The sequence below is a fragment of the Taeniopygia guttata genome, chromosome Z, assembly GCF_048771995.1.
Source record: "Taeniopygia guttata chromosome Z, bTaeGut7.mat, whole genome shotgun sequence".
NCBI classification, from domain to species: Eukaryota; Metazoa; Chordata; class Aves; order Passeriformes; family Estrildidae; genus Taeniopygia; species Taeniopygia guttata.
Window position 1 is genome coordinate 73,270,952 of NC_133063.1, and position 21,902 is coordinate 73,292,853.

Genomic DNA, 21,902 nt, shown 5'->3' on the forward strand with positions numbered 1-21,902 from the left:
TGGTATATTTATTTATGTGTTAATAGCAGAAACTAATAATATTTTATTTATACATGTTAACAGTTGGGGGTTTATATTGCCAGACTGTTAAAAAAACTCCTTCAAGTAGTTGAGGTTTTGGGAATAGATCAAGCTCAAATGGATTATTTCTAAATCTTCCATCTCAAACTATTACTATTATTGCCAGACTATTACACACAAGCTATATAATACAGGAAAACTATTCCATTAAATGGTCTGATTTATTATACCTCAGCCACCAGGCACAGCACATTTCATTTTTACATCACCTCTTCTGAAAGAAAATAAACATTGCAAGATCAACACTTGAAAATTGTACCTACAAAGTCGAAGTACCTATACTGAATTGTTCTTACTGTAGTGCTGTCTATTATCCAATAGAAACGTATCTCCAACTTTTAAATTTTGGCCTTGAGCAGATTACTGCCACTTTGGATAAGGGTGAACAGTACAGATGCTTCAGGGCACACAAAAATATGGATGTATTTGATATCTGCACTGGAAAGTCTGTTCTCAACCACCAGAAAATAAGACAAGGATTACAGAATGTTATGTAATGTCTTAAAAGGATAGAGCACCTTATTTTTATCACAGATAAATATAAGGTGGTAGTTACATTAAGTGCACTGTGAGTTCAGACCCCATTCTCTTATTTTTAAGTTACAATTATGTTCTCAAGGCTTTCATTTGAATATACACATCTGTTTTTCCACTTACTAAAGTTAGACCATGGCAGGAAAGTATTAAAACCTTCCAAGTAAACTTTATATTACAACCAGAATATATAAGAGAATTGAATTAAAAAAAAAAAAAATCCCCCAACCAATCAACAAAACAACAACAAAAAACAACAATAAGCCCCCACCCCCCTCCCCCCCCAACACTGTTTATGTGCAACCACTAGAACTTGAGGGAGCAGAATATTGGGTTTTAATTAAACAGAGAATAGTTAACACAAATTATGTTAAGCAGAAAAAAAAAAAAAAAAGTCTAATTTTTCATTTAAATAATTTCCATGAAGGTTCAAAATATAAACCCAGGAAAAAAGTTTAAACTACCTACTAAAGCTGTGAAGTATTTAGTATTTAGTGAACAACTAGAAATCAGTAGTTAAGCAGCCAAACCAAAAAACAATCCCCAACAGTCTTTTCTGAACTATTGTAACAATGCATCCCCTCTCCCCTCACTTGTTTACACTGGCCTTTCTTGCCACTGTAGAAAATAGATTAATTTCCATTTCTTTTAATGCTTCTTACTCATTAATGAGTTAATTCAAAGATAAATCAACTCAAAATAAAAGCAGCCATACTATCCTTTATTCCCCTTTCCATTAGCTAATAAAAGCTTTAAAGAAAAGCATGGTAAGACACACCTTCTACTAATTTTAAAATACTTCTTCATATCATCGTTATGCTTTATTATATTTGAAATGCTATGATGTATTCAAGCTCAACTTCACAGAAAACAATAAAATATAAGAGTGCCAACAGCAAAGTTAAATTCTGAATCTAGCATGACACTCCCTCATTAGCACCTCCTGCAACTTTCATTTACAAGAGTTCCTTCTCTGGAACACCATTTTCAGCCTGAAAAAAATACATCACCAAACACACAACAAAAGAAAACCCTAGCATACACAAGAGAAGTTGCATTTTCTACTGAGTCTTTTAAACCATGTTAAACTAGAGTTACCTTTAAAAATACCATTACAGAGAGATAAACTAGATAGACCATTTAACAATAAAGAACATAGAATCATAGAATCACAGAATGGTCTGCATTGGAAAGGACCTTAAGGACACCCTAGTCCCAACTTCCCTGCTGTGGAAGGGACACTTTTCACTGCAGCAGGTTGCTCAAACCTCCATCACATTTGGCCTTAAACACTTCCAGGGACAGGGCATCCGAAAATTCTCTAGGCAATTTCTTCCAGTGCCTCCTGAGCCTCTGAGTAAAGAAAATCTTCTTAATATGTTATCTAAACCTACTCTGTCAGTTTGAGGCCATCCCCGCTTGTCCTGCCACTACATGCTTCTGTAAATAGAAGCACATTATCTTTCTTGTGGGATCCCCTCAGATAACGGAAACCTTCTCTTTTCAGGATGAACAAACCCAATTCATCGAATCATAGAATCATTAGGGTTGAAAAGGACTTGTGGAGATCACCTAGTCCAAGCCCCTTGCCAAAGCAGGGTCACCTAGAGCAGGTGACACAAGAATGCATCCAGGTGGATTTCCAGACATTGTTACTGGAGTCAGAGAGGATAACCCCACAGCCTCCACAGGCAGCTGTTTCAATGCTCTGCCACGCTCAGTATAAAGAAGTTCTGCCTCATGTTGAGGTAGAATGTCTTGTGCTTTAGTTTATGGTCACTGTACTAAAACCAGTTGCCGGGCACCACTGAAAGGAGACTGGCACCATCCTCCTGACACCCATCTTTGAGATATTTCCTACGTATTGATGAGATCCCCCCTCAGTCTTCTCCAGACCAAACAGTCCCAGCTCCCAGAGTCTCTCCTCATGAGAGAGAAGCTCCAGACCCCTGACCATCCTTGTGGCTCTCCACTGGACCCTCTCCAGTAGCTCCTTGTCTCTGAGGAGCCCAGAACTGGACACAGCACTCCAGCTCTGGCCTCACCAAGACTCAGTAGAGGGGGAGGATCATCTCCCTCAACCTGCTGGCCACACTCTTCCCAGTGCACCCCAGGATGACATTGGCCCTCCTGGCCACGGGGGCACTGATGGCTTATGGACAGCTTGTGATCCACCAGGAGTCCCAGGTCCTTTTCCACAGAGCTGCTCTGTAGGAGGTCAGCCCCAGCCTGTGCTGCCACTTGGGGCTGTTCCTGCCCAGGTGCAAGACCTGGCACTTCCCCTTGTTGAGCCTCATCCAGTTTCTCTCTGCCCAACCCTCCAGCTGATCAAGGTCCCACTGAATGGCAGCAGAGCTTTCAGGTGGATCAGCCACTGCCCCCAGTTTGGTGTCACCAGCAAACCTCCTGAGGGTGCATTTGATCCCTTCCTCCAGGTCACTGACAAGTAAGTTCAGTAAGACTGGTCCTAATATTGATCCCTTGGGAATACCACTGACTGCAGGCCTCCTGCTGGACTCTGCTGCACTGATCATGACCCTCTGAGCTCTGCCTTCAGCCAGTTCTTGGTCCATTTCACTGTCCATTCCTCTAATCCACATTTCTTGAGCTTATCTATGAGGATTTTATGGGAGACCGTGTCAAAAGTCTTGCTGAAGCTCAGGTAGAAAACATCCACTGCTCTCACCTCAACAACCCATCCGGCCACACCATCACAGAAGGCCATCAGATTGGTCAAACATTATTTGCCTTTGGTGAGTCCACCCTGACTACTCCTGATGACCTTCTCTTCTTTTACGTGCTTTGTCACAGCCTCCAGAGTGATCTGTGCCAATACCTTTCCAGGGATGGAGGTGGGGCTGACTGGCCAGTAGCTTCCCAGATCCTCTTTGCTGGCAGTTTTGAAGATGGGAGTGCCACTGGCTTTCCTCCAGTCATCAGGCACCTCTCTTCCATCATTTTTCAAAGAAGATGTACAGTGGGTTTAGCAACAACATCTGCCAGCTCCCTCAGCACCTGTGTGTGCATCCCACCAGGGCCCATGGATTTCTGGTTTTGTCTGCCTAGCTGACCTCTAACCAAACCCTCAATGGCCAAGGGCAAGTCTTCTTTTCACCAGTCTTCCTCTCTTGCCTCCAGGGTCTAGGATTACTGAAGGACAGCCTCAGCAGTGAAATCTGAGGCAAAGCAGTAATTCACTCTGCCCTCTCTGTGTCTTCTGTCACCAGGTTACCCATCTAAATTCAGCAGTATCCCCACACTGGTGGGGATCTTTCTAATCTTTCTTTTGCTGCTGATATACTTGTAGATGTCTTTCTTGTGGTCCTTGATATCCCTCTATAGACTTAATTCCAATGGGCCTTGCCTTTCCTTGTTGCATCCCTGCATTCCCTGTCCATACTCCTATATTCCTCCCATATGCCCTCTCTCTTTTTCCACATCCCTAGCAAATGAATTCCTAAGCAATTCTGAAATGGAAATCAATACTGGACCCTCAAATCTGTACAGACAGAATAACATTTTTCTATAGAAAACCAAAGTATATGCAATAATTGAGGTTTTTGGCGAACAGACTTCAATAATAGAATGAATTACACAATTCTACATGGGAATAGAAATGTTTAACGTCATGAAAACAGAAGAAAAGACCTTTTTAAAAACATAGTAATAGTAATAAAAATTGAAATAATGATAATGATAATAATAATATATTTAGGCTGCTGCAGCTTTGCATAAAAGCTCAATGCAATTTGGTTTTATTATTCCTTTTCAAAGCTGACAAGAACTTTTTTTCAGCTGAGAAAATCAATCAAAACTATAATCAATCAAAACTTCTCAATAACTAACAATTTTTAACCAAGATTAACTTATTTAATCTTTATCCTTTACTGAAATATGACACACATAATAGAGATGTGAGATTAACATACAAGATTAATATAGAGATTAGTATACAAGAAAACCTCTTCCTTTCTTGGGGAACACTATTTTGTGTAACACATGATAACGTCCTTGTCTGTGTTCAGTTGTAAATTCCTGGGATGTCTGCCCCAGCCAGCTGATGAAGTCAATCTATCAACTTGGCTATTGCAAAAACAGTGTATAATACAAAAATAAAGAGAGGCTTTCCAGAAAGCAAACTAAAAAATACAGATGGCAGATTTTGTAGGAAGAAATAGGAAGGACTTAATATTAATGTACTGTCCTTATAACTATACTCTAAGAAAGCAAGGTTGGGTTGGTTTTGCAGAACACTGAGAAGGAAAATTTTGATGTTTCCATTTTTTAAAAAACTCTCCCATCCTGTACATAATTTTGTGCTTCTCAGAGAAAAAGTTTCCTTTTAGACTCTCTTTACAGTATAAATGTAAATGTTGGATAATACATATTTCCAGGTTTTCATTAATATTAGTCAGTGCATAATATTACTGCAAAAAATCCTTTTCCAAAGTCAATAGCAATGATTTCTAATTGCAGAAATAGGAACAAAATAACAAAGGGTCCTAAGTTTTGTATGTCAGGAGGTTTGGCTGACAATTACTGCAGCAACATTTCTAGCAAACAGAATATATCAGCAGAATTCCTTCTGCTTAAAAGATTAAAGCCTTCTATAAATAAGGTAAAATATACTGCCAAAGCATTTACTTTTGCAATTTGACCAGCTGTATCCAGGATCTGTGCCAGCACAGCCACAGAGAGAACTATGTGGTGATAAATCTAGTATTTATTCTTCTCATCTCACTATTCACAAGATTGACTCATTCCTAAAGGATACAGGCATCCTGACATTTTTTCATAAAGATGTAAAATTAACAATATTCCTGTGTTAACCTCTGAAAATCACCAAAGCTTGCAGAAGAACTAATATGCTGATTCTATTCAAACAATGTATTTTCCTTGTGCTATCATCCCACATAATCAATGTAATTATGATCTGGTTTATTTCTAGCAGTAATTGCACTCCTCCTGCTGGACAAACACAGTTAACAACCATACCCTAACTTTCTGGCAGTGTATAAGTTACAATAACCAAGACTACTATTTAGCAACTTTCTGCAGTAAGAGGTGAAGCTGAAAGATTTCATCTCTACAGAAACAGCTTCGTTCATCACCTTTAGAGCTATCACCCTTAACTCAGAACAGTTAATTAAAAATTTTTGGGGTTTTCTTTCTTGACCCTTAAAAAATAAAAACACAAGTTTTAATTCAGAAAGAGATACTAACATGCTGGTCAAATTTGCATAATGCATTAATCAGTACTCTAATAAAACTATTATTTCACAATAGCAGCAAAAGCAATTTTAATTCTACAGCTTCTGTGTTTTGTACTACTTTATATCTGAAGAATAAAAATTTAGATGAAGGCACACTGCCAAAAAAATTCGCAAGTATTTTAATGAGCAAGAATAAGCTTATTCCAGATGGCTGTTTAGAAAAAAAATAATCCAGTTCTTTGAATCTGTTCTAAACACTAGCCCCTGTCAATTCAGAAAATGTATGCACTCAGTCACAGCCAAAATTTCAACAAAGAACAGCGCTTTTGTGAAAGGCTGGAGGTACAGCACTCTCTGGAATGCTGTGCCACCTCAGCTTTAATTGATATATAGGAGATAAAAAGAATCTTGCAGTATGCTTGCCTAAAACCCTAACTACTATACTAAGCCAATCTTTTCATCAGTCCTGCTCATTTGGTGTCAAAAAGACATAGTTCTGACAAATATTCTGTGGCACAAATCTATACAGCATCATATCCTTAGCAACACTTCAAAAAATCAGCTTCATGGAACTCTGGTGTCATCTTCCAGGCAGTTATATTGACAAGGCATGCCAACTATTTTAGTTTTCTCTGCTTCACTGTGCTCTCCTGTTCTGCAGCTGAAAAACTGAGAAAGCTAAATACTATCCAGTGTTACACTGTACTTAACAATGGTCTGAACAGCCCAAACCTCTTTCTACTGTTTTGCTATATTGTATAAACATGTTTTACTTTCTGGGACACAGAATACTGTATACTATAGCACAAATCCACTTTGTAAAAGGGAGAGTTTAATTTGAAGTGTTCACATATGGAAATTGATATAGCCAAAAAAAACCACAGGTAAAACTAAACTAAAAAGTAAGCTATTTCTTCCACAGTTCTCTGTAAGCTTAGGCAGCCAAATACAGGAACCTGATCCCCTCCTCAGGCCAACACATTAAAATGGGTTAAAACAATTGTTGCACATGTATTCTGCCTTCTAACCTGTCAAAACTTAATACCAACTTAAAGGAGTAGTTATTAAAATTAGTTCTCTCTCCAAAAAAATTCAAATGAATCCAGTTTTACTGGCAAGAACAAGTTTTATACATATTCATCCTTGTTTTGCTGAATTATCATTATTAATGATTATTTATTATCACCTCTTTAGGTATTGAAAAATATCTGACGTAAACATGATTTCCACGTCCCTCTCTTGCACAAACTACCCTCAAGCAAATAATTTGCTTGCTTTTCATATTACTTTTAAAAAGCAACGCTAACGGACAGAACTTTGGATTGTTACCTCATACAGTCTAATTACATAAAGCAATACATTCAGGGAATATTCACAATAAAAAGGAAATATCCTACCACAGCATTATACTATTAGAGGCTAACAAGTCTGTTTCGGTGCCTTTTGAAAGATGCTCCAAGCTGACAGAAAATTATTTTCTGTTATATATTTTAAAGTCCCTTTAATGATTTAAATGGAAGTATTGATGTAGATGGAAAAAAATAATTCAATTCCTTAGAACACAAATATTTTCAAGAACATGTTACAAAAATCCTCAACTTTGGAATGTTCTACATAATAAAAGCTTGGTATCTATGTACACTTTTATCAGTTTTGGATTATCCAAGTAATACAGTCTTCCTACACTTTCAGCTCTCCTTTGCCACATAATCTTCACATACACTTTTATAGGAACATCATACCCACTTCAGACTGACACAGGAACAAATAAGAAGCTCAGAAGACTATGCCCCATCCTTTTCCAGAAGTAGAATTTTTCACAAAGTGAAATTCTCCTATAATGTAGGACAAAACCACATTACAAACTTTAGTTGTTCAAAAACATGGAAAATGGGACTTGCCTTAACCAAAATGAAGGGTCAGGTCCCGGTAGCCTGGAAAGATGAGTATGATATCACCAGCAGAGAGCATGCTGGGGTGTCACATCAACACAGAATTAAAAAATCTTCTGCACCTCAGTATCTTCTTCATCTCAGTGAAAAAATCTCAACAAAATTTAGAGTGCAATATCTGAGATTATCTTATTCCCTTATGACATTCGGAATGCTACCTAATATTGAAAATGTTTTAAACTTGCTTTCTAGGTTTTTCTCTTTAGTGTACTTGTATTTGTTATAGTCCAGGAGAAATACAAAGTTCATTTCAGATTTAAACTAGAAATTCTTATGGTTCTTCATAAGCAAGAGAGCATAATGGTTTTCTTATAAAGAAAGAGTTCCAACTTTGCTGTTCTGGCACTTTCAAGCACTGAACAACTTTCAAGCAATCTTCTTCAATATTCTGGATACTACAGGTAATAGGCATAAATGAGCACCAGAAAGCAGCTTTACAATGTAAGTTTCACAGTGGAAGGCAGTCCTTGATTTTTTACTCTAGTCCAGTCGGTAAGTCCACTTTCTCTGTGTATAAAACTGCTTTTCACTGATGACAAGACATGGAAATACTGTAACTATTTATATATAGTCCATATGAAACAAACCAAACTTAATTCTCCCTTAACCCACATAACCTTTTCAAAGCAACAGAAAATACTGTTACAAAACCAATGTATATTTTCCCCTTATAAAATGACCATGTGTTTTTCTCTTTTCTTGAAAAAAGCAATATCAGCTTTTTAAAACATGATATTAGGATAGATATAGATTCTGCATAAATCTACTTTGGAAAATGTAAAAGGAAATTTGAATACATCTAAAGTAGTTACCTTAAGTCTTTCCAGTACTAATAATCACATCCAAGGAAAACTAACTGGTTCTTCCCTCCTTTCTTAGATTCCTAAGAGAACTAGCATTGTGTTTTTAACACAAAGAAATCAAATGCCCTTTCACAAAAATATTTTGTTACTTATCATAAATCAGTTTGCTTAATAACATACAGCTAGTTGAACTCTCTTCATTGAGAGTGAACCTGAACCACCAAAAATGTGCAATAACTAGATGCCAAAACAAATTACATTGGAATATTCTTTGTCCACTTCACAGAGAAAACAGGTTCTTACCCAGTTTTCTTTTTTCAGAGGCAAAAAGTAGTAGTAATGGCAGAAGTCAAGTATCAGCGTATAGGAACTAAGGATCTGAGTGTAGAAACACAGCTGTAAAAAGAGCCAGTGATTGTCTTCACCAACACAATTATTAATCCTGCAGAGAAACAAAATGTGCATTTGTAAAAAACAAAATAAAAATACTAAAGGAATGATACTGTGAATAGAAGACTTTATGATTGCTTAAGAAGCAAATGACTGAATCCCTTGCACCACAACTTAAAGCCTACGTTGTGCCACTGAGATCATTGCTTAGAACAGGAGACACACTTCTCTGTATTTTTATATAGCAAAGATACTGCTGCAACTTTAAGTAAAACTCTAGTAATAAAATTGTTTTTTGAAAGTCTGCAAAATTTCACAGTACTATGTCTTATCTTCTGCTACTCAATAAATTTCACAGGTTGTGAACTACAGAAGTACAAACAAAATGGAAATGCAAACATATGTTTTAAAATAAATGTGATCACAGGCTACCCCAGTAACAAAGAAATATGACTTAAAAATGAACCAAAGGCACAGAAGACAATACAGGCATCCCTATTCAGAAACTCCTGCATACTCCAACATGAAAAGAGTCAAGGAAATACAAGGATTCTATCTGTATTAGGTACAAAATCAAAAGTCACATGGATGCAATTTCATACAAGCATTGGCATAGACAATAGTACCAACCTAAGCCAGCATGACAGAAGCACTATACTAGTACTATTCTCTGAAGTAGAAAAACTTGACAAAAAAAGGTAGTTTGAAAAATGGTTAAACCAACATAAGGGAGTCCTGACATCAATTTTGTCCTGCGCAGTTTGTCTTGTAAAAATTATATCTCAGAACTACTTTCAGAAATGTTTATTTTCACTTACTCTGAGTTTTACTGGTAGATACAGAAAAGCTCAAATTTATTACTTCCTTGCTTTAAACGCCTAAATGATTAAGCACCACTGGGAAAGAAACAGAAGAATGAGCAGCAGTCAAAACCACAAATTTCAGAATGATTCACTAAAACAACAGTAGATAATTAGAAGAAAATGTCCTGGTTTTACCATGGACAGTGGTGATCCATCCTCCTCACGCAATGTCCACAGCGACTGCAATGGTGTGAACGCTTTGGTCTCATCATATTGCATTTGTTACATAACTCCCAATGTTCTCGTTCTAGGTGAAAATGTAAGGACACGTTAGAGAAACTTAAACTCAGTAATGCATACTCATAATAAATCCATATGCTTGTAACTATAATTAAAAAAACAAATCTTACTATGATCTGAGAAGGATAAGCACCACATAAAAAGCTTTTTCCCACTGTGATCTTAATTAAACTGGAAGATATTACTGCTACTCCATGCCAGTTTCTGTCTCCAAAATGCCCTCTCTTCCTATAAATTTCTACAAAGTAATTATTACAGAAAAAAAGCTGTGACTCAGACAAGGAAGACTGCAACTCAATTATTTCCTTACATTTATACTGTGAAAAAAATTATCTGCTAGACAGAATCAAGATACAATCTCACTGCTATTCCAGAACCTCCTGAGGAAATACTACTACTGCTAGCTAAAATATGATATACAGTGAACACTTCAGGAGCAGCTTCCATCTCAAAGCATTTTAATGACATGCATATCACCACATGCAATTTTACATATGAGACAACCAAAGAAAGACATAGAGGAGAGGCTTGTACAAATATATACTAATTTTAAATTACTAATGTGAGATTCTTTAAAAGCTGATCTCCAGAGATACTGAGTAGCTGAAAGTACCAATAGAACTATTGTGTAGGTTGGCAATTATTTATCTCAAAATGCACCAACCAAATTAGAGGAATTCTTTGAAAATGAAAATTCAAATTATATGTTCAAAAATTTCATCTTCACAAGGGAAACTATAAGATTAACACAGAAATAATTCCAGTCACAAAAGCATATATTTTCTGTCTTTAAGGAAAACAGGTGGACAATTGACAAATACTTCGACTGTTCAAATTTTTTCTACCTAAATAATCTTTTTTGAGGCATAAAAATTTCTCGTATCTCAGGGATAGAAGGCAAAAAAAAGGACAAAAAAATATTTACAGTAGGACATTCTGAATTTTTATACTGTAAAAGACTGTCCTAATATAAACAAAATAAAGATATATTTAGCACTTCTGAGCCACCTGCAGGCAGCTCTAATCTGGTCTTGCTTGCTGCAAAATAACATTTGGACACTGGAAGTAAAGAAACCAAATATCTGAGATCATTAAGCTAGTACTAATGACAGATGGAAACTGATTTACAGTCTGTTCACATAAATGCAGTGTCACAAAGGTGTCACTCACTAATAGGGTAGCTACCAGCAGAGTTCAGGAACACCCCAACTCATTTTTAACACCATTCATACTATGCAAAAATCTATCCTCCTGTCAGCCTAGGGCATACCAGACAATTGAAATGCTACCTCCAAAAGTACAATACCCCTGATACACACCAAATCAAAATATCAAAGTCATGACCTAGCCGAAATATTTCACCTTTGGAAGTACTTAAGTAAGTATGACTGTAGTATGGACTGAATGGAGCACGCAAAGTTCGGAGAGCTACGCAAAAAGATACCTTAAATTAGAAGAAAACATTTATGTACAAAGGGGATTTGCACTGCTCCAGGTACTTTGAAGGCAAATGAAAACTCCAATATAAATGTAACTGTCTGTAACTAGCGTGTCTACACTATCCAGCTCAGACTGCAAAATCCATGTTGCTACTCCTGCAGCAAAAACTCTGACTCCAGAACGCAAGTCTGAAATACCTGATGTTTTACTGGATCAAAGGATCAGTTGCCAGAAGCAGAAAGAACACTGGCATGAGAACTTCTGCAATTAGTGGTGACACATCTGAATCCCAGGGAGGTACACCTCTTTCTACAATCAGCTGTCAGCTTCATGCATATCATATATATCATCAGCACTATGGCTAAAAAGACCATGTTTCCAAACACATCATCCTAGACTTTCAGTAACATCAGGAAAAGAGAGCAAAATTTTATTCTGGGCATTCACCACATTTGAAGACAAGACTGAAGAATTCACCCTCACTGGATGGGATACATTTTCTTCATTCATGAAGTGTTATCTGTTAATATGACAAAGCTCATGCTGTTCAACAGCCCTACTCCAGTCTAAACTCCTAAGTAAAAACCCTATGCATTAGAAAATAGCTCCCAACAGTTCATAAAAATATTGTTCTTCTCTGTGGAGAATCATTAAGGCTTTAAATTTCCTCCAACTTCTGGAGCACTGGATACCATACAGGAATTGTGAGATAAATTTGCAAGGACAGAAAGGACTTGCTCTATTAAGTTGCTGCTTTATAGAAATGCAGTGTAACTAGCACCATAGTTTGGGGTTTTTTGTTAACAGTCTATAAAATTATAAGACTCTGGAAAAAGAAAACAGCAGAAAATACATAGGTAAAAACCAGCATAGGACTACCTTCCACCACCATTTTCAACATCATATAAATTTACTTAGACAAAAGATATAAATTAAAATAACTAGCCACTTATAAACATATTTAATTAAATATTATCAAGTTAGTAGCATATGCATTATGTTTGAAAGTCTAGAATGCAAATAAAAATCATCCTGTGGAACAATTTCCTAGCAGAAAGTCCTACATAACTGAACTTTCTGGTAGTTTAAGAAAAAGAAGTTTTGAAACTATACAAGGAAAAGTGGTGCTAGAAATTTACAACTTTAAAATAGTGACATACTAACTTTATCCAGCAGGGTCAGCTTATGGTTTCCATTATATTTATTCCTAATTATTTTGAGGATATTAAAATAACTTTCAGTCAATTATACAGAAACAAGTTAATGTACCTGTAATTGGTATCTTTGGATTTTCAGGTAGTTTTCCTGGATCTGCTACTGAGGCTCTAAATAATGAAGCTATACAAAACACTGAGCAGAAGTAATAACCTAAAAAAATAAATAAGCATTTGGTAGACTTTTTCATATGTGCAAAGGACACCATACCAAAAAATACAGCTGCTGCAGAACTAAGCAGGAAAACACTCAGCCTTCTCATTTCAGATATATTTTTGATATTAAGTACACAACATTAAGTACTCACCAATAAATAGAGTGAAAAAAGTAGTAAACAGTTCTACTATGACCATAGTACTGTTTTTCAGAAGTTCCTCTACCATCTTATCACATAAGCATCAACATACCACACCTCAAAACCTCCATATGAAAGATATTCCCAATAGTGCATCTTCACCTTGAAGTTTGTTCCAGCCATAATTCAAGATTTTCCCCAGCAAACCTATCAGCAAAACTTGTATAAACTAACCCACAAAGGGACATACGACAAAGCTAACAAAATTTAGATTGTTGCCAGTCATCACTACTATCACACCAAATTCTGACAGGCACTCACAGATGTGAACCTGAAATGCTGTCAACATGTTGTAAGTACAGGGCATGAAAGCTACATTCAGGCTTTTCACCAGTTTCCACAAAAACAAGTTATACAGTAACACCTGTGAAATGAAGTGCCGCAGCTTCTTAGAACCCAAAAACGTAGGACGCATCCACTACTCTTACCTTTTATCTTACTATTTGTCTTTACTTTCACCCTAGTTTTTATTTTCTGACAGGATTTTTTTAATGTATATTAAGTAGAGACATTATTTTATTAGTAGAAAAAAGTTAAAATTACTTACACAAAACTGCCACAACTGAAATATTTCCCTCTTCATAATGAGGAAAAAGGATGACCTTTGGAATGAAGATTGTATTGTACAGCCAGACAAAGATAATTAGGCCCAAGCAGCACCAACCCTGAGGGTCAACCACAAAGTGAATTCGTTGCCCCATTGAACACAAACAGATAATGAATTGTCACGACCCAGGAAGATAATCCTAAAGAGATAAATAATAAAAATATTTTTTTTAAAAAGAGTAAATTAACTAGTGCAGCCTATAGGGTTCATACATTCAAATTTATACATTCAAGTAAGAAACAAAAAAACCTGTTAGCTTTTGATTTAAGGAATTACATAAAAATTTAAAAACATTTCACGTACATTTTTTAAACACCAGGTAGCAAAACATTTTATGATTTCATTAATTAGTTATATCTGGCTAAAAAGTAACATTTAGCACTAAGATGCAAGTAAAACCACTACTTGGGAAAACTATTAAGTAATAGATAAAGCAGCAAGTGTCGGCCAGGTGGCAGCAACAGAGAAAACTCTTCCATCAAAGTAAAAAGGTTGTAAAGCAAGTAAGAAATACAGGGAATTATTTATGTTCCACAAAGATTCAACCCACCCACCTATTACAGTCTCCCCCTGTATTTCATGGTTGTTTTCCAAAAGCTTTTATGCAAAAATAGTTGAAAGCTTCACAGGGAATTATTTATGTTCCACAAAGATTCAACCCACCCACCTATTACAGTCTCCCCCTGTATTTCATGGTTGTTTTCCAAAAGCTTTTATGCAAAAATAGTCGAAAGCTTCACTAAGAATTCAGGGTTTCCTTGCTTAAAAAACATCCTTCATGACATTAACAGCAAACCAACGGAGAAAGGAGCCATTACCCTGACGTCTTTCACAAAGACTATTAAAAATATCACACAATAGAACATTTTCTATTAATCACATTTAAAACATCAAGGTTTCCATACTTACACTTTAGTGGGCTGGGTTCCTGTTAGTTTCAGACTGAAAAAACCTCACGCAGTCCTACTAATGTGAACTTCTGAGCTTCATAAACCGATCACCATAACAACACAGCACTAAGTCCTAACCACTATTCCGCACAACTACCACGGAAAGGATTACTACTGTTATTTTTTTTTTTTGTCAGACTACTTTCATACACATATTTTATTATTGCAACGCACACATAAATCCCAATCCCTCTTACCCATTCATTTCTGGGTTTCAGGAATCTTGTCCATTTCTGATAATTTCTTTCAATTCCTTTCTACTTGTTGCACTGAAATTGTTTATCAAACATCTCTGTTTCCAAGGGTTTTGCTTACTTGTTTCATATTTGACTGTCCTCAAGTGCATTCAGAATTTACTTTCACAAATACTATTCAAAAATTTCATTGTCTTCTTTTCTTTCTCTTTTAGATGTCTAATCAAAATCAGACTCAAACAAGGTGTCATTTTTCCACACTTCTACTTTTGTTTTATTTCTAATCACCTTTGTTTGCTATTTTCTAACATAACAGTGTTCCCATTCAAGTATCATTCAGATCTCCACCAAGTTCATGCAGCTACAGAAACCCCCACCACACGAGGAGAAGCAGACAGAGCTTCAGCTTGTCAAGTCGGGCATGTCAAGCCTCTGAGCTTCAGCTTCAAGAGGACAGTTCTTGTTCTACCTGCATCTCTGATCTACAGAGCAGGTTCTGAGCCCTGGCAGCACACATGGATAGGAAGTTCTGTCCAAGAAAGCCTCTGAGCCATCTGTGCCCGAGTCCTGCAGCAGTACACATCCTTGGGGCAAGGAACAATGGTGGGTCCACAAAGACACCTCTGCTGGCTCAATCTGTCACCTGGTAAAGTATGCTGCTTGCCAGGGGCCTGGGTCCTGGATATCGTGTTACTGAGGCTGGCTGGAGTCTGGCCCTTAGACTATTACCCTCAGCTGCTCTTCCATTCAGGCACCATGGCTACAGCTGGGGGAGACCAGGAGTTTACCAAGCACGACTACACAGTTAACAGGGTGTTGGCCAAAGTCTGGTAGCCAAGTGGTGTCCCATTTATGCTGCTGATGAAAGGGGAGAACTTGAGGAGAAGCAGACAGATCCTGCAAATGAGCAAGTGGCTGTGCATCCATAGAACCTTCTATGAGGCTCAAAAACTGAGGGTGAAGGGGAACAAGATCCACCTGAAATTACATGAGGTAAAAGCATCTTTGCCAAGAGGCTGGTTAATCAGCTTTGAGAATGCTTAAACAAGGAATGATGACAGAGGAAGGTGGTGACCTCTGAATGAGCAAGGAAGTGGTGGTCACGGTTTGCAAGCAAAGGATGCAGGGTGATGTGGAAAACAGATCTTGTAATCAACCAAACCAAGGTGAAGTGGGGCTGCACCAAGTGTGTGCATACAATTGACACAGGAACACCACTCAGGGGCACTAGGACAGAGTCAGGTAAACCAAGATCATCCTAGAGTTGAATCTGGTGAGATATATGAAATTCCAGGAGAGATTTGTACAGGTACAGGAACAGCATAAGGAAGGCTAGAGAGGAAACATCAACCTGCTGCTGAAAGTATCAAAATCATATAAAAAAGTCAAAGCACCTTGTTTATCTTGCTCTTTCATGGGTAAGATCTGCCCCCTGGAATTGCAGGTCCCTGAGACGCGTGGGAAAGTGTAGAGGACAAAAGACTTATTCTGAGCAAGGGAGGATCAGATTAACAAATTTTTAAGTGAACTGGACCTAACATTTCCATGTGACCTGCTGAGGTGCCAACCTGAGTGCTGAGAGAGCTGGGTTTGTCATCGTGAAGTCATTCTCAACTGCATTTGGAAGTTTTATGCTGATGGGTGACATTCCAGATGATTCAAGTGAACAAATATCAATGAAAATCCTGTTTTCCAGGACAAGAAGGAGGAGCCAGGCATCTACAGGCCTACTAGTCTCACCCTTCTTCCTGGGAAAGTGAAGCAAACAATCCTGGAAACTACTTTCAAACACATGAAGGACAAGAAAGGGACTGGGAGTAATCACCATGAATTTACAAAGGGAAAATCACACAGACTAATAGAAATATAGAGGCCAAAAAACACAAATGTAGCTAGAAACACTGCTGACCACTGAGGAATCCATCTGTTTTCCACCTAACCAGAGCGGCAGAGATCCCATGACTTCATAGCACTTCCTCAGAATGGGAAATAACAGCTCAACAAACAAAACAGAGAGATATAATTACTGAAATACTTGCTCCTGAGTGACCTACATGTATAATGTGTGAGCAATAAGCATTGAGAGGGATTCAGGAGAAAACAGTAAGAATGCCTATCAAGAAAATATGCTCCAAATCTTTATCCCTCAATAATTTACTTTTGCCTGCATGACCATATGCACTTTTATAATTAGAAAACCAAAACAAACATCAGCCATGCTCAAAACCATACCTTGGATAGCAAAATCCAGAATTAACCAAGAACTATGCACATACAGGCCTCACTCTCAAGACAGGGTCATTTTTCATCTGTCTTCTGCATCTTCTGAAAGAGACAAAAAATAACGTGATACACAAACAACCATTATCACTTGTTTGAAAGGCAGCATATAACAGGTTACTTTCTATTCTGCTTTTCAAACCCCATCTTAATGAGTAGAGTTGTCTCCAAACTGACACATTAATTCTAACTAGCATTCCTCAAATCTCAGTTCTAGGCCGCTTCACTATTTTAATATATATTTAATAGGATGTAAGAGTTCAGAGAAAGGTCTATGCAAAACTGCACCACTACCAGTGTATTTCAGTTACACATATTTGCTTCCCATTTCCTATAATGCTAAACTAAGTTTTATATTTTTCATTATACTTCATCAGCAGTAGCAAATAAATTATGTCAATATATTGACTTACTTTGGCAAAGAGATTTTTTCCCCCTCCTTCTCTTGGTCTATGTACCATTCATAAATATATAAAGTGTGAAGAATAAAGAAAAAATAAGAGGCTCAAAATCTGATAACTAGGAAGGAAGTACTAGATTAAAATTTAAGTCACAAACAAAGTTAATGTATTACTCTTTCAAACAAAAAAAGAGTGCCAAAAAAAGAGACAACTGATCTCATATAATTTTGTTCTTCAAAATTCGCAATTTCTGATCATAAAAACTACAATGTGCAAAGAAAATACTCAATGAGAAGGTTTACAACAAATAAACAGAGAGAAACAATTAAGTGATTTATATCTGTATACACTTAAGACTCATACAACCAATTAAATTCTCCAAGCAATTTTCCAATTAAATAATTTAGGAGAAAATACAGAGCACTAATGTCAGAGCTTTTGTGGTTTTCTTCCCTTGTGCCCTAATTTATAGCTCTTTCTTCTAAATAAGCAACTCAAATACAAATCATTTGAAAGCCAACAGTAGCTGTGTCTGTGAAAAGCTTCAGGTGCACCAAAACATGACTGTGTCTTTCCTACATTACTTTCTTCACCTTCCAAAAAAACTTTATTTTATTACAGGATGCCTGGACAGTATTTTTCCTAACCCTTTTCTTTCTGTACAGTTCCATCAATGGTATCAGTATTTTGGTCACTACAATCACCTGCAATATGACTTTTTGTGCGATATCCACAGAATAATGAGACCACAGAATGAGTCAGGCAGGTGGAAAGTCAATTCCAAGAAATAAGAAAGTTTTGTGCTGACCAGAAATGTTAAGGTGAAATATAAATTGCTTTAATAGACTCATTTGAGGGCAACCTTAGAAAAATAAAACGTATACCACTGTGCACCAAGAATGTCTGAAAACATACTTAGAAAACTGTATTTCATAAATACACCAAATATGAGCAGTACTCAATTTCTCACTCTGAGAAGCACAACAGTCAGCTCTGGGGACATCCTGTTTCTTGCATGTTCATGGATGTATTGCACTGATAAACAACTAGGAACTATGCCTCACTGCAGCCGTGCTTGTTACAAAAAGTAAGACTTCTGAAATCTGACTTGCAGAACATTTTTCAGAAATCCTTGAACAAGTGCAGAACAGAACAGAACAGATCGGTAACTTATTGTATGGTTCGCCATGAACTATAATTTTAAGACTCCACACAAACTGAACAATACTATGCTCTGTAATACACAATTCGAGACTGGAAAAAGCACTACTTTCTAAAAATGCTGTATCCTAAGCAAGTCAGAAAAACATAACAAAGAGTAGAAACGTAAGAGAGAGCTACACTTCTCATATTTGTGATAACTAGCTGAGGCAACTATATCACAATATTTGTGATAACTTGTTGCAAGGCAGCAACAATCAACAGCCTTCCCCAATTTCTGGATCCACCTGCATTTTTACACCAGCGACTTTCCTGAAATCTGAATTACTGCCAAAGATTACTGATACTTAAAAATACACTTTAACAGAAAAAAAAAAAATCAAGGTGGACTTGAACCAATCAGTTAAACTTTTTACAAACTAGATTTTAAAGGAGTCGCCTTATATTACCAAGTGTCAGAATAAAATTGTCATTAAGCTTTTTGCAACACCTCTGTTTAATAAAACAGAATAGGCATCTGAATAGCCAGTTAACATAAGCAACAGCATATCTGTGCTATGACAAAACCCCACACACCCAGCATTTCCGTGTTCATACAATAGATGGCTGCAGCAGAGACTTGGCACAAAGCAGTTGTTAGGTGGCTGTTGACAGGTTTGTTGAGGTAGGCAAGGCATTCCCACCTAGTTACTTTTCATTGATAGGATCTAGCAAAGAATACCTGTAAACATCTACTGCATTTAAATGGGCTTGGAGAGGGATGTGGCTTGATTATCAGAAGTCCATCAAAACTATCTTCACTTACTGCCGACCAGCCACTTGTAGACAGATAATGTACGTTTCTTTAAGAACACTGCTGTTTGGACCATCAGTCTGAGGCGAACGAAGACCTGCTATTTCATCTAACTACTAGAGCTGGGAAATGAAAGTGCGAAACCCAGGGACGCCAAGGCCATTGCATTTCCTTGTGCTGCTGGCACACACAGCCAATCAAACCCTCGTGCCTCTCCTACCACCTCACTACCAGCGAACACCCTCCTCCTCCCCTACAGGGCAACCAGCACCCTGGACCTGCACGAAAGCGACAGCACCATTTCCTTATTTCACAGCTGGGGAGGTACCCGGCAAGTCTGCCCAGGCTCTCCCTACCAACTCGCTGCACAGAGCACAGCAATGCTGGAGGGGAGGTGCAGGGATGGAGGGGGCCGGCCGCGGCGGGGCCGTGCCCGAGGATGTGCCCGAGGATGTGCCGGTGCCGGTGCCGCCGCCCCCGGCCCGTCCCGGCCTGACCCGCCCGCCCGCCGCGCCGCTCCCGCGCGAACGGGGGTCGCGCGCGCCGCCCCCCGCCCCGGCACGCGGCGGAACCAACCGTGGGCTTCCGCCGCTCCGGCCGCGCGTGCGCGCTGCGAGCGCCCGGCGGGCGGGACCGCGCCCCTCAGGGAGGGAGCGGCGGAGGCAGAGCCGCCCTTGGGGCCCGCTCGTTTGGCTCACGGCTGGGGACGGGAGCGTCCGGGCGGGCAGGGCAGGGCTCTGAATGTATGCAGCGGCGGAGGGGTGGGCTGCCCTGCCCAGTGGGAAAGCCGTGTGACCGATGAGCCGCACTTCGCCAGGGCTTCAGCTCGCTCTCACTTGCTCGTTCCCCAGCACGGACTTCAGTCAGCATGAGCTCTTTTCCGTACTTCCTTTTTCCAGCGTCTCTTTACAGTCCCTGTCAAAACTGAGCCCTGCAGGCAAGGCTTCTGCCTCAGTCTCCAGGCTGCTCCTAGGAGAATCTGGCAGCTGCCCCAGCTAGGCCTTGTAGATTGAAGTTGTATTAAATTAATAGTATAAACTCACACTAGCTTCCTTAAGAGAGACTTGCTTTACCTTGTGTACTACATAACCGCAGTTTCACGGTAGTGAAAGGCCCCAGCTCACTGCAGAGAGGACAGCCCCCACCTCTTATCCTGTATCTTGTCTCTCAGAATCTTAAAACCACCCATGAAGAAGAAAAATGCCTCTGGACTATGAAGATAACATCAGAATCCCAGTACTTTCAACGTCTCTGGCAAAACACTGCAGTTTTCTGGCATAAGTGGCTGTAGCAAGACCAACTTCAGGGACGCCTAAGTCAAGAAAGAATCAGCTGGATGGTGGACACCATAGATTAATTGCTGTTTTCCAGAATAGCAGCATGAATGTGGGTTATGTGGTGAGTGGTCAAATCATGTTTTATATGGATGCATGAAAGGGATAAGAGCCATTTGTTAAACACAGTGTGCCCTGATTTGAATGGGACACTTCATGTTCATGAATGAAGAACTGCTCTTGTAATTCTGTGCTTTGCATCCTTGCCTCTACCCTCAATCAGCTCAGACCAGTTAGAAAATGTTTATGACATTCAGGTCACCGGCTGCACTGTGCCTCTTGCTCACATAGAACTCTTACCTGTCCACAGAAGCCAATCTTCATTTGAGAAAGATAATTCACACCTGCAAGGGATTACCTTTGGGTAAGAGCCACAGACAGCTTGTAACAGACAAAATTTTCAGTGTTTCCAGCTGGGAATAATGACTCGTGCACCCATTGCTGATGAACATATATGATCTTTTGGCTACCTAAAGGTACCCCATCTGTCTGAGTGGCATAGTTCCCACTGCAAATTGATGGGCTCTTACCCTGGAGCAGTTTCCCTTCACAATAATAGATGAAGAGTGATGTTGTAAAGACTACCAATGCCAAAAGCTCACCTTTATTACTGATCATATTCTTCCTAAAACTTAATCATAACATGATTATTCTGGGGGGAAAAACCACAACAACAACAACAAAAAAACCAACCACAGAACAAAACAAAAACAAACCCAAAAGAAAACAACCAAAAAAACACTATTACACAGGGCAATTGTTAACATTTCAACCTGAAGTTGCTCTAACCTGAATATAGATATTTGTAGCTGAACCTGGAGGTTGTCTGGAAGGAGAAAGATGCATGTTCCAGGAAAATCAGAGAAGATCAGTTCTTTCAGAACAATCTATATATGTCTATAGGAGTAGGTAGCACTGAAAATAATGGACTTATTAATTGGACTGTTAATATATCTACTAAGGGGAAAAAAAACCTGAAAAAGTTGTTCTTTTATAAATATTAAAAAATAACAAAAACCAGCTTCTGGCGCAATTCCATGACAAATTTCATATGTATATTTATGTCTATATGTAAAAGACCTAATAAGCTGTGAAG

The 21,902-nt window shown here is 38.4% G+C and overlaps 1 protein-coding gene across 5 annotated transcripts in view; it reads right to left on the reverse strand.

The window, feature by feature from the left end:
* The window catches only part of ZDHHC21 (zDHHC palmitoyltransferase 21), a 40,212-nt gene extending 19,921 nt beyond the window's left edge, over positions 1-20,291 (reverse strand). The window contains exons 1-6 of one of the 5 annotated variants that reach the window (XM_072921700.1): positions 20,049-20,291; positions 17,070-17,162; positions 13,634-13,832; positions 12,786-12,884; positions 9,972-10,083; positions 8,887-9,025 (exon numbers count right to left, since the gene is read on the reverse strand). In XM_072921700.1, coding sequence (XP_072777801.1) covers positions 8,887-9,025; positions 9,972-10,083; positions 12,786-12,884; positions 13,634-13,787 — 504 coding nt within the window. In that variant the 5' untranslated portion in view covers positions 13,788-13,832; positions 17,070-17,162; positions 20,049-20,291. Of the gene's footprint in view, positions 1-8,886; positions 9,026-9,971; positions 10,084-12,785; positions 12,885-13,633; positions 13,833-17,069; positions 17,163-19,400; positions 19,964-20,048 lie in introns of those variants that run through there. The other 4 variants (XM_002193273.6, XM_030257982.4, XM_072921698.1 and 1 more) reach the window with 4 other exon arrangements.
* Positions 20,292-21,902: the final 1,611 nt, after the last annotated feature.